This window comes from Vombatus ursinus, unplaced genomic scaffold (assembly GCF_900497805.2).
Source record: "Vombatus ursinus unplaced genomic scaffold, bare-nosed wombat genome assembly UNPS02014909.1, whole genome shotgun sequence".
NCBI classification, from domain to species: domain Eukaryota; kingdom Metazoa; phylum Chordata; class Mammalia; order Diprotodontia; family Vombatidae; genus Vombatus; species Vombatus ursinus.
The window spans coordinates 6933193-6947468 of record NW_020954687.1 but is presented as its reverse complement, the minus strand read 5'-3'; the positions used below and the strand labels follow the sequence as shown (position 1 = coordinate 6947468).

General features: G+C 38.1%; 1 protein-coding gene across 1 annotated transcript in view; it reads right to left on the bottom strand.

Annotated features, from left to right (window-relative positions):
- Nucleotides 1-11196, bottom strand: part of ZBTB41 (zinc finger and BTB domain containing 41) — a 54421-nt gene extending 43225 nt beyond the window's left edge. The window contains exons 1-2 of the mRNA XM_027843429.1: nucleotides 11088-11196; nucleotides 9235-10488 (exon numbers count right to left, since the gene is read on the bottom strand). Of these exons, the coding sequence (XP_027699230.1) occupies nucleotides 9235-10369 (1135 nt within the window). The 5' untranslated portion in view covers nucleotides 10370-10488; nucleotides 11088-11196. The remainder of the gene's footprint in view (nucleotides 1-9234; nucleotides 10489-11087) is intronic.
- Nucleotides 11197-14276: the final 3080 nt, after the last annotated feature.

Here is a 14276-nt window from a genome sequence, read left to right as displayed (position 1 = left end):
AAGTAATAAAAGAAAGCTTTCACAAAGTAGAAAGTGTATTGGACATACAGTCAAATCATAAGATTGAGTTCTAGCTGTGCAGAAGCTATTTAGAGTCCTCAGTTTTCTCATCTTCAAAACAGTAATAGTGCCTGCTTCACAAGGCAATAAGAAAGAGCTTTGTATGTGGTCACATGCTATGCAAATGCGAATTAATATTATTAATATTAAATTATAAAGAATATTATTTAAAGGTTGAAGTAAAAAAGAGAGAGGGGAAGAAAAGAGGGACAGATATTGAGTTGTATTTAATGTTTTCATTCTCATTTGAAAAAAAATCTGAACTATGAACTCATCTCCATTTCCTAGAGGATCAAGCAACCTGACAAAGTCTTTCCAAAATATGGCATAGGAAAAGAAACAAAAAGAAAAGCTATATCTATAATTTGTTTTTACATCATTACTCAAAAGAATAAAAACTCATAATCTATAATAATTCAACACCATTAAATCAACTCAACTAGAAATTTTCTTCACATATTTTTCAGCAAAAACATGCTAAAAACAATAAACTGTATCATTACTATGAATCTTAACTTTTTCCCCAGTAGCTACAATTCACAATATTCTTAAATTCCTTCTGCTAAAAACAAATGAACAAAACAGTCATTCATATTAGTCAGCCTATGTCAGCCCAAGAGAATTTCTTAGCACTTCTGACCAAGGTCAATTCTGTCTGAAAGTTTAATGCCACAGCTAATGATTTCAATAAATAATATATTGCACAAAGTTATACAAATATGTATAAACACTTTATTTATATACATGTGTGCATATTGTCTCTATATCATACATATAGACATACACATACACATATATTGCTCCTCCTTGAGAAGAGGGATTATCTTCAGTCTTGCTTGCTTACATTTATATGCCTTGTTTTAACACAGTACCTGGCATACAATAAGTGCATGCTTAAAAAATGCTTTCTGTATATATTTACAATCAGAAACTGAACTGGAAATAGCTATGCTAAGCACGTAAAGTAACAAGAACAAATAAATCATATAGTAACATCCCTTTAACAACCCTCAGGTTTCACCTCAAACCTTGCAAATTGGCAAAAACAACAAAAAAAACAGCAATAAATAGTGTTAGACGGGCTGTGGAGCGACAGGCACTTTACTACAGCTGATGGAGCTGTGAAATAGTATAAGCATTTTGGAAAGCAATCTGTAATTATGCAAAAAAAGTGACTAAAATCTCTAGTAGACATTCTTAAAAGGATTTGTTCTGTGAAGTTTGGATTCAGACAAAGAGCCACACTTGAGGACCTAGAGGGCCAAATGTGGCCTCAAGGCGAAAGGTTCCCCACACCTCTGAAACAGTATCCATTATTAGGCTTATATCCCTCTATTGGTAAGAAAAAAATCCCTATATACTACAAATTATTTATAGCAACACTTATTGTGATAGCTAAGAATTGGAAACAAAGTCAATGTCCATCAGTTGAGTCATACATACTAATACTGACAATGGGGTTGCATTTCCTTCTCCAGAGGCAAACAGAAGTTAAGTCACTTGCCCAGGGTCACATGGCGAGTAAGTACCTGAGGTCAACTTTGAACTAAAGTCTTCCCGACTCCAGGCTCAGCATTTTACCCACTGAGTCATCTAGCTGCCTCGTGATATGTAGGTACATTTATATAAAACACAAGAAGTCCCCAATTTGAACCTAAAAATATCTGCTACACACCATCCAACCACACTAAAGCTGCCAAAATTACTCTTCTTTGCCTACTAGGTGAAGACTTGCTCTTCCCTTCCTGCTGGGGCTCTGGAGCAGGGAGGCATCAAAGTTAAGGCATCACTCATACAAAAGCTAAATTTGGGAATGGAAAGAGAAAACCTTAAAAATGGAAGATATCTCAAAGAGGAATCCAACCTTATTTTATAGCTGAGGAAACTGAGGCCCAAAGAAGAAAAGATTTCAATTCAACAAACATTTATTAAGTGCCTACTAGATGTAAGAAGATATCAGTACAAAACCAAAACAGTCTCTGCCCTCAAGGAGCAGAGACTGTATTCGGCTCAGGAATACATCTATTCAGTTACCAAAGACAAAGTAATTTGAGGAGGGCAGAACACTAACAACTAGAAGATTGGAAAAGTGGAGGAAAAGAGGGAAGGGGGTCAGCAAAGACTTCCGGAGGAGGTGAAATTTGAGATGAGATGGAGTCAGAAAGTCAGTAACTAGAAGAGAATGTATTCCTGAAATAGTGACAGTTTTTGCACTTGTGCAGTAGCCTTGCTAAGATAAAGAAGGCTAGTAACCAAGGTTACACAGATTGAGTAAGGAAAGTTAATTGGGGCCAGGCTAGGAGAGGTTTAAATACTAGGCCAAAGGGTGTGAATTTTATCCCAGAGGCAACAGAGAGACATTGAAATGTTTTTGAGCAGGAGAATGACAGGGTGAAACACAAAGACTATTTTGAAAAGACTATTTTACAAAGACTATTTTGAAAACTGTGAGACAGACTAGAGAGGAAAGATTAGAAGCAGAGAAACTAATTAGGAGTAGACAGAAAAAGTCCAGGGGAAAGGAGATGAGTTCTTGAACTTCAGTAGCAGTTGTATAAGTGGAGAAAAGGGGGTAAATTTGTAAAATTTTCATGTCATATATTAAATAATACTATAGATAAAATGAATATATTATATGTAATATATGTAAAAATAATAAACAAATAAAATATATTAAATAATAATTTAATCAATGGAAACTGAGGAAATTCCAAAAAAAAATACAGTAAAGTGGGCCCAGGATAGTCTTGGTTCACCCCCACTCTTAGCGTGTCTGGAGTTGGAAGATGTCACAGTAAAGGAAAGTGAAGATGGTCAAAAAGGCAGGAGGAGAACCAAGAAATAACAGTGTCACAGTAGCACAAAAAGGAAAAAAATAAGTTGACAAAGTCAAAATCTGCAGAAAGGTGCAGTAAAATCACTAGATTTAGCAGTTAAAAGAGCACTAATAATCCCTAACAGAACAACCTAGGTAGAGTGGTAGGGCACAAAGCCAGAAGGCAAAGGGTGAACAACGAGTGGGTATGGAAGTAGAAGCAGTAAATACAAACAAATATTTTAAGAATTTGGTAGTGAACATGAGGAAAAGATAAATGTAAAAAGATACAGGCAGCAAATGAAAAGAGGATTAATGACCATTTAGTTAACAATGTCTAAAAGAGATTGCTATTCAGAGAAAGTTTGGACCATCTGACCTCTAAGGTCCCTGCCAACTTTGAGATACTATAAATCTGTTATATCCCTTCTTCTGCACCTCAAAACATCTCCTTATGTTTTTCCTTCTTCGCTCATGAGTCTCTAATCCAATACCTTATTATTTCCTTTGGGATCTTGCTCTATCAATCATTCCCTCTCTACTAGCTTTTCCCCTCTCCTTACAAAAGGTCTTTGAGCCTTCAACCAAACAACAATAATAATAGTAATAATAATAATTTTTCCTTATACCCAGTCAAGAGCTACTCCTCATTGCAAAACTTCTAAAAAAAGAAAGAGATTACTTCCACCACTTTGTCACCATACACTCACAACTCATTAAAATTCAGGACCTACCACTATGAGATTGCTCTCTCCAAGGTTAACATTACAATAACCAAGTCAATGAATGGCCTTTGTTCAGTCCTTGGCCTTTTCAAAGCATCTAAAATACCTTCCCAATATCACATCCCTTGATATTTTCTCTCTCTTCAGATACCGTTAACACTGCCCTCTCCTCCAGTAACTACATCAATTCCTTCTTAGACTCTATCATCACCTCTCCCTGCCCCCACCTAAGTGTGACACAAGTCATTATTTCCTTTGTCTCTTAAATCTTTCCTCTTCATTTTCATAATGAAAATCACTCCAGCGTTTTTGTTTTGTTTTAAAGAACACTTTCTCTCCTTTCACAACCTAGAGTGGTAAAGTCCTCAAGCCTTATCTATCTATTCAAGGAAGAATTCCACTTCTCCATTAAGCATAGACAAGAGTCATTTATCCATGGAATAAAACAAATGCTTAGGTAACTACAAAAGTCTTCTTGTTTTGAGTAACAGGATCATAGATTCAAAGACGGAAGGGAGTTTAGGTCAGAGAGTTCAGCCCCCTCATTTTACACATGATGAACTGAAGTCCAGAGAGCTCAAACAGCTTTGCCCAGGTTCACACAGAGTCTGATGTAGAATTCATCTTTGACTCCAAGTCCAACATTCTATCCATTATACCACACTACCCTATCGTACCTATAGCTAACTGCCTGTTTCATCTTTACTTCTGAAGCTGTAACTTCCCTACATACTTCTTTAGCATCTTAATGGCCACATTCAGTTTTTCCCCTTTGTCTTACTAATTTTTTTACACTGACTTATTAACTTGTCTTGTCTTCTCACACTTATTTAATTTCCTGCTCTTTCACCTCCAATCCTTTTCATCTTTCTCTTCTGCAAGTCTTCCTCTTTAGTTCTTTCTTCTTAGATCCTTATGTTTGAATCCTCTTCCTCCAGCCTCTCCCTCAAATTCTCCCAAAAGTCCCCTCTCCAAATTCAACCTCTAGCTTTTGTCACAATTCCAAAACTTTCCAAATCTCCTTCAAAATTATTTCTTCTTCTTCCATACAACCTTTTGAAACTGAAGTTAGAAGTTATGCATTTGGCTAGAAACAATTTTCTATCTGACATAATTTGTGATCAAACAAATAAAAAAAATGTTAAATAATATTGACTACTCTGACATATTTCCAAAAGAATAACAACTTAATATAATATTAAAGTGTAAGTAAAATTTTGCTAATGGTATTTCCTTAAAGTGTCTCAAAAAATAAAACATTAAAACAACATTGATATTTTTATTTCAACTTCCATGAATATTGTTTCATTAAGTTCAAAACTACCCACCCTCTTCCCTTGCTGTCTTATTTGGGAAATACAAATAAAGCATCTAAAACATCATTCCAAAAATTATAATAAAGTTAGTTATATTTAAAAATCAAGTAGGAGTCAAATTTTAAAATATTTATTTTCTCTACTAAATTTTTCTGCCCAAACAATGACATATAGTTGAATGGGTGTGTGTGTGTGTGTGTGTGTGTGCGCGCGCACGCGCGCATGAGAGAGAGAGAGAGAGAGAGAAAGTGCAAGAGCAAGCATGCAAGCTCCAGCATCCACAGATGACACTACAAATATATAAATTAGGTCCAACAGCAAACAAGAGAAGAACAGGCTGAACTGCTTTTAGGCAGGTGCTAAGTTCCTCAATGACCTCAAACTTCTTCCATAAATAAAATCACATGTCTTTAATACCAATATTCTGCCAATATTGTTTTATGGCCCTGAAACATGAACCTATTACAGAGGAAGCAACAGAAAGTCACATGATAAGCCTAAAGCAGGCTGAAATACATAATCAAGAACTTTAAAGAAAAGAAGTAAACCATGTCACTGGAAAAAATTATGACAAAAAAAAGAAACAGGAGTTGGTACTTGTTGAGGGACAACAAAAAGATGAACAGCCTAAGTGCACTACCAGCAGGCTTGCAATGGAAGGGGCAATCAAGGAAAACCCAAACATGTTGGGAAGAACTGTGATTAACTTATAAAAGGCCTTGGACACAATAGGTTTTGATCTACATCAAGGTAGGGAACATCCAAATCACTAAGATCATAGATGTATTTGAATATTAAACTCTCTTGATACTTTCCCTAGTCAATATTTTCTAACATCAGGAAGCAGAGACCACCAGTAGACATGGAAAGATCACGATTATCAATACAAACTCTTTTATGGACACTAAACTGAAACGCATATAGTTGAATAAATTTTAATATGTTTGGGGTTTTTCAGATGGTTTGTTATTTATTCAGTTGTTTTGTTTTAAATCACTAATTTACAAAAATTCAAGAGCTAATTTAGAGTCATTTGATCATTTCACATGAAATTGAGGCACTCTGAAGTTATTATGGCACTCTAAAGCTAAAGAAATATTTTTGAAAGGATTAACTACAATGTTATTAATACAGACATTAACTCTAGACATCCTCAGAAGAAATATATTCTTAGGGATCTATGGACCAAAGGTAACTGTCCTTTCAGGTTGGGAGACACCAGGTTTAAGTCATAATAAAAACCCTGAAATCGGGTAGCCCCTAAAATAGAGCTTCTTAACTTTTTCTGTGTATCACGGACCTCTTTGGAAGTCTGGTGAAGTCTATGGACCCCTTCTCATAAGGAATATTAATTATAATGAAATACAGTTAAAAGCAAGTTCATGGACCTCGGGTTAATTATAAAATAGTGATTTGGATTTAAGTCCCATGACCAATCTTACCATATAAATTTACTCACTGGCAATACATTATACCTGTCCCTATTCTTGTTTTTATTTTCCACTGGTTTTTGTTACTATAATTTCAGAGCATTTACAGGGTAGGGAGTCATTAGGCATTCTCTGTTTCAGAAGGGAGCTAATATGTGAGCCATTAATAAGCTTTGAGGAAAGGCATAACTATATACAAGACAATGTCTACACCTGTTGCTCACAAAAGAAAGGGAAATGGAATCAGATTGGCAAAATAAAGATTATGGTCCTAGTATATTAAGAGCAAATGCTTCTGGGCCTGATCATAACTTTTTCTGGGTCCTTTCAACCTGGAGGAGCAGAGTTGTAACATAAGCAAGAAGATCAATTTGTCAGCTACAATTCACAATGTAAAGTCTAGCCATAACCTATTTAACAAAGGGGAAATATGTCTAGGTATACAGTTTGGCCTTTGCACTTTGGAATGTAGTGAGACTAAGTAAAAACCCCACCCAGGGAGATCTGGGCAACATTAGAGAACAAAGCTTAGGGGAATCCCTTCCTCAAAAGACACCAGCACTTTGACCCCAGCACATTTCCTAAGGTGCAATTCCAGGTCCAGGCCCACAATGAAGGCTGTATACATAAAGCACTCAAACCAAAGCATCTGGGAGAAGAGGAATGGTCAGTGGGAACAGACAGACTGAAAGAACTGCTAGCAGGCAGAAAATTACAGATCTAGTGATAGTAGTTCTCAAATGCTACATCATATTTTAATATTAAAATGTTATCAGCACTTTATAAAACTGGGTGCTAAATAAAATTGATAAATAATAGCCAACATTACAAAATTTCTAGAGACAAATTCATGGTTTAGGACTAACTTTACATGGTCAAAATGTACTTGCACATTCCTGCTATCATCACATGTTATAACATTTTCCAACTGCCCAAATAAGATTTGTTTAGAAATAGAATTTTTTAACTCACCCTTGTTTAACTAAAAAGACTTGAGTGGTAAATCTTTCACACACACACAAACACACACAAAATCAGAAAATTATTTTCTCAATAAACAGAAAACATTTCAAAATGACTAATCCATTATTTAAATTAGAAAACTTTTAAAATTCTACATACCATGTACAAATTCATCCCCTGACTAGAACAGCAAAGTTAGTTTATCTTTTCTTCATCTATAAATCACTGCTAACTAGTACTTTCTACAAAAGTTGTTTATCACTCAAAATCCTGGCAATGCTCACAACTGCTGGACCTTAGGTGAAGCGAATCAAAGATTATAGAACCTGTTCCTGTCACAGAACTCTGGTTCTGTACTTTATTAGGGCAGCTGGTCACAACTCCCAAAGACCTGACTCCAGAATTGTATTGTGGGACTTATGAGTTTCTCGTGGGAAACCACTAAATGATTGTTGTAATCTGCCTTCTCTCCCCTCCTTCCCCAGTTGTGATTTAAGAATATAACCTGTGCTTTTACTTCAGTTAGCAGAACATCCCTCACTCTGAAACTCATTAATTAAACTACTTGAGATTACTGGCAAAAAAAAAAAAAAGTTGTTTATCTAGTTTTCTTTCATCCAAAAATCACTAATTGGTATTTTCTGTATGTCCCTAGAGCTCTGTAAGACTGATTCTTAAATACTTTTTGAAAAATCAAAAAAAAAAATTATATTCAGTGAAGTTTTAACATAACATATATTTTCCTATCTTCATATTCTTTGAAAATTAGAAATCCACTTATGAGAATATGTGGTTAAATAAAGACATGGATTTAAGTTCTGTGATCAGCCTTACCATCCATATCTGCTCATTGACAGCACAGTAATATCATCACAACACCCCATTCCTAAATCATATTGAATATCAGAGAATTTATTGAATAAAGACTTCATTACTAATTAACCCCCTAGAGAATTAGTAACTGGTAAATTTTCACATAAATCATTTAACTATAACATATGCATTACTGCATATAGAGGCAACAGTACAGAAGACTTGGGTTCAAGTTCTGTCTTGATAATTACTTTCACTTCTCTGGGTATCAGTTTCCTCATCTGCAAAATAAGAATGCTGGACTTGAGCTCTAAAGACTACAAAGATTTTTGTTCCTGTTTCTTTAAAAAACAATGTTTTAAGGGATGTGAAAATTTACCCTGGAAACATGAGAGAGGAAAAAATTGATAAATGACATCTTTCCAATTTCCTTCTAACAAAATGTTGCTCAAGCTCAGTTGCTTCCTCCATGAAGTTTTACAGGATCCCCAACAATTACAAAGAAGCTACCTCAGATACTTGCATACAGTATTCATATCTCTTCTATGCATTTAAATAGTTGTGCCCTTCTTAATTCCTCTACTAGTTCATAAACTCTTGCAGGGCAAAACCTAGGCTTTATTCATCTTTATATCTACCCTTTCCTCACCCAGAATAGTTCCTTGTACTAAAGCATTTAATAAATGTTTGTTAGCAGGAATAAATGTCATGGCTTACCCATAAGTTATTTAACTAGTATTTTTTTAATAACTTAAGACCAGTAGTGTAAGTATATAAGACCAGTAGTTCTATTTACAAGTCTGCTTTCAGTTTCAGAGCAAGTACTTCATAGACATAATTAAATGACTCCAGAATACTAACAGCATTTTTCATACCAAATAATTGCAAAGTAGATGAGTGAAGGGAGTTCACCTTCACGATGTAAAGAGGGGAAAAAAGTAATTGCTCTAAGCAAGCATATCTGAATTCAAGTCACAACAATTTTAAAAATTTCTAATGGTAAGAAATGTCTTCCCTAATGTTAAAAAAAATTAGTTTTAAACTTCACAAAGAATCAACCAAATTTACAAAGTTAAAACAGCATTAAAATATGAAACAGGATTGTTCCTTACCTATTCGGTCAAATGTTTTATCACATTTAGGACACTGCAATATTTTTTTGTTACTGTTCTGAATGACCACTGGAGTTAACCCTTCATGGATATTTCCTACTGAATCAGCAGTTTCAGGCTCCTCTTCTGCATCATTATGTTCTTTGTCACTTTGCTCTTCCCCTTCAGAGTATTCATCTGACATTTCCTCCTCCTGTGCTTCCCCATCTGCATTGTACTCACTTCCAGCATCCTCAGAGTCATTTTTATCTGACTTTTCCGTATCAAAAGCCACCTTATCCAAATTGTCTTTATCAAAATTGTCTGATATTTCACCACTTTCATTTTCATTATCACTGTCCTCATCAAACTTTACAGGGCACTTTCTATTCCTCGTTGATCTTCTTGCTGAAAAACCTCTTTCCAGCATTTTTAACCCATGTTTTTTCCCTATTAATAGGGATCTGTGAGTTTTGGTCAAATGATTCTCTAAAGACTTCTTATAACAAAAATTTCTACTGCAGAATTTGCACTGGTGACTGTTTGACAACCTGCCTGCCAATTCACTTAGAGTTTCTGCAGGGGATGTCTTTTCTGTTATTTCAGAAGGAAAATTAGAAATATTTTCATTATTTAGCAGTTTAACTGCATCTATAATATCCAGAAATTTTGCAGCCTCTAAAACTAGAGGTATCTCATTCTTATAGACAAAAAATTCTGATGTGTAGAGAAATTCAAGCAAATGCTGAAAAACAGAATGTGTTACATGATCCAGAGTGACAACATCTGTACTTGGATTTTTGCTCAAACAAGCATGAAAATAACTACTGCCAACAGCAACAACAACTTTGTGTGCACTAAATTCCTTTCCTTCTACAATTATAAGTAAGTCACAGAAAGATGGTTGCTTTTGTCTATCGTCATTTAAATATTTCAGTAAATTCTTATTATACTGCAAAGAACTCAGAAGCTTTCTCTGATCTGGTGACGGAGGAAGTTGCTGATAACACTGAAGATCTTCAGTAGATCCTTCCGTAGAATGACTAAAGGTCACTTGGTCGCTATCCACTGCACTGTTTCCATCAGAAGAATCTTTATGATGGCCTAGATGGATCTTCTCGTCAAAATTTGCAGTAACCTTTCTCCTTTTCTTCATTGCAATAATGCAATTTCAGAACAAGAAGCTTCATAAGTGTCTCAAGAGACTTAAAAAGGAAAATTAGCTTCAATCTTGGGTAACACCTTCGGGAGAGGTGTGAGGAAGGGTTTCATGGTCTGCAAAACAATAAGAACCCTATAATATATCCCCACTGGCGACTTAAATGTATTTATTCAAAGTGTTTTTCATTCAGCTGTCTATCATTAAATGAATGAGAAGACGAAAAAACAAACTCCAAAGCTTACACACATAAGTGTTTTAACATCTTAGGGCTGAGAGAAACGAGAGGTAGAGGGAAGTCGAGAAAGTCGACAAAAAAAAATTTTAAAGGAAACAAGAAAGAGCCCTCACACCTGCCAAGCCCGACTCACAGGACGATGGGCTGGTGAGGACACAGGAGGGAAAAGCCCTCAGAGAAGGGGGTGTGGCTGGGGGCGGAGGGTCCAGTGTGTGATTGGGTCATCACGGTCCTCCCCACACCACAGCTGGGGGGGGGGGGCCGGCAAGGGAAGAGGAGACTGGGGAAGGCTCCACACATTTGTCCCCTCAGACCTGGGAGCCCAGGAGTGTGACAGCGCCAGGACGGGCGAGGCGCAGGGACAACAGAGGACGAAAGGGAGAAACCCCTCCTCCAGCAGGGGAGGCCCTGGCCTGCGGAGAACCCGCCGCGCTTCCCACCCCGAATTCCCGAGGCAGCTGCCCCAGTTCCATTTACCGCCTCCTCAAAGCGCCTCCGCTGCCTCCCGGCCGCCGAGCTCCACTACAGGCGCGCTCCCTCCTAGCATCTACCTACTTCCGGGTTCGGCCACCCTCTCCGCCCCTCCTTCCTCTTCCTCTTCCCTTTTTCCTTTCCCTCCAGTGGCCACAACTTCGACCTCAACCACGGGACCCACCCACCGCGCAGGCTCAACTCCTTCCCGAGCCCCACCGGGGCCATTGCGCATGAGCACTCACGTCCTTCGGCGCATGCTCACTAAGTCCTCCTTTTCCCCCCTCCCCACCTCGGGAGACATTACTAGTACTACCGATCGAGTCTATGTGCTCCGGGTTTTCCTGGTATCCGGGACTGGGCGGGGTGGGGCGGGGTCGAAGGGATTGATGGGTGGCCCTGTACGCTTGGTTGACTCTGGCAAAGGGCCTGGGGCGGGGCGGGGCGGTAAAGGAGAGAGGACATAGGAAAAGAAGCCGAAGGGAATATTGACCAGCCTTGGCGTAGAGAGAGGCTGCGCCACTGAACAAATAGTAGCAAAATCTTGGAACTGAGGCCGCCTCTAGAAAGCTTTCTCTCGGCCTCCGCGCGTGCGCCGTATGCCCTTTTCCGAGGCTCTGACACGTACGCACACGCGTACACTCTTCGGGGCTTGGTCCAGAGCTTCAGCTTCTGTAGCTGGGGATGTCCCCGGGCCTTCCTTCCCTTCTTTCCACTGCTTCGGACTTCTAAAATCTATGCTGTTACTATTTAAATAGACACGCTAGGTTATTCATTCACCCAAACAGACATTGCAGTTTAGTATAAGTCAGGTGATTTGACCTAAACAGCAACGTTATTTTCTCCAGTACCAGTGAGGATGCTGCTGAAGTATCTAGGCCACCTAAAGCAATGTGTCCTGTTTTTTTGGGAGGAGGGGGGTGCGGGGAAGAGGCGTTGCCAACGTGGAAGGGGAAAAAAATCTTAAAACACGAAAGTGTAATAAAATGCTCACTTTTCCCCAATGAGATACTGACAGACTGGATAGGAAAGAGGAAATATGTGAAGTGACCAAATGAATTGATGGAAGAGATCTAAAGATTTAAAGGAAAGAACCCTCCCTTTGCAGCCTTCCTAGGGTGTGCCAGTAAAGCCATCAGTTCTTTTTCTGGTTAGATGCTCCTGAAGTTGTTCCCATCCAACTTACAGCCGTAAGGATCAGAGTACTACTCTGTCTTCTGAATTTGATTATTCTTTCAGTTATGTATGTAACCTGAGGACTAGCTGCTTTTAGAAGCCTTCCATTTTCATTCTGTATATTGTGTGTGAAGGGAGGGGAAAGGAGGGAAGACTGGGGGGCGGGGTGAAGGAGAGAGAGTTGTCTTCATGTCCTTATTAGGATTGTGAGCTCCTTGAGGCAGGGACCACATCAGTTTTACTTTTATTTGTATCTCTAACGATTGCCACACTGATTAGCACATAATAAGCACTTAATAAATGTTTGTTAACTGACAAACTACATAATGAACAGAATTTGTATTTCTGTTCTATTAGAAGAAGATAAATGAAATGGAATGCAAGGGAATTTATGAATACAATAATAACTAGTATGTAGTACTTTAAAGTTATCAAAACACATTACCTACGTCATTTCATCCTTACAACATCCTTATAACAGATATTATTCCCATTTTACAGAAGAGGAAACAGCCTCGTAAAGATTAAGTGATCCAGCATAAGAAAGAGCATTAACGTTAGCCTTAAAGGATGTGGATTCAAATCCATGCTCTGCCTCTCAATATCTTTGTGACTTTAGGCAACTGAAGTTTGTGGAGTAGGGGGATGACATGGTCATACCTGTGCTTTGGGAAAACCACTTTTACAACTGAGTGGAAGATGAACTGGAGTGAGGAGAGACTTGTGGCAAGGAGACCAACCAGCTGGTTATTGCAATAGTCCAAGCATTAGATGATGAGGACCTGCAAAAGGGTGTTATGGTGTCAGAGGAGAGAAAGGGAACATATTCAAGAAATATTACAAAGGTAGAATAAACAAGATTTATCAGCTGACTGGATAAGGAAAGTAAGAAATTGAAGATGATACCTGGATTTTGAGCCTGGGTGACTGAGAAGATAGTAATACTCTCGACCATAATGGGGAAGTTAGGAGGAGGGGAAGGTTTGGGTAGAACTATGAGTTCAGTTTTGAACATGTTGAATTTAAGATGTCTGCAGGACATTTAGTTTTAGATGTCCAATAATCAGTTGGAGATGTGAGACTGGAGGTCAGGAAAGGTTAGGAATAGATAAATTTCTGAATCATCTGCATTGAGATGATAATTGGATCCCAAGGGAGCTAATGAGATCTCTCATATGGATAGAAAAGGGAAGAAGACCCAGGAGAGAGCCTTTGGGGCTCACAGTTTGGGACTCACTGCTAACCCAGATTTAGCAGGTATCACATGGATGAATATCCACAAAGGACACTGAGTGGTCAAGTAGGAGGAGTCAAAGAAAAGAGCAATGTCACAAAAGCTTAGAGAAGAGAAATTTAAGAAGAGGGTGATTGACAGTGTTAAAGGCTGCAAAGAGCTTAAAAAAAAAGATGAGACTTGAGAAAAGGTCATTAGATGTGGCAGTACCCAAGATCGTTGCTAAATTTGGAGAGAGGAAGAATTTGGTTGTAGAGGCACCAAAGGCCTTCTCAAATTTAGCCACAAAGGGAAGGAGAGATATAGCTGGTAGGGAATCAGTGGATCAAGCAAGAGGTTTTTGGGGGTTTTTTTTATTTTGTTTTTTTTTTAAATAGGGAGACATGAGAATGTAGGTGGGAGGGAAGCAGCCAGTAGAAAGAGATTGGGGACCAGTGAGAGAATGAGAATGATGGAGGGGACAATCGCAGCTCTGAGTGACATAGAGAATAGCATAGAGTTGAACTGATTTTAAGTCATTGAGATAAGGAAAGGGGAAGCGTGTAGATAATGCAGGAGTAATGGCCAGAAAATAAGGGAGGGCTAAAAAGGATTTGAGGTTAAGGTGAGGAAGAAGGAGTCATAAGGTACAAGGAAAGGTGGAATAATACTGTATGGTTGATAGAATATGGTGGCACATGCCTGTAATTCCTGCTTCTGGGGAGACTAAGACTGATGGATCCCTTGACCTTAGGAGTTCTGACCTGCAATAGGATTAAGTCTGGCACCAATATGGTGAATGCCTC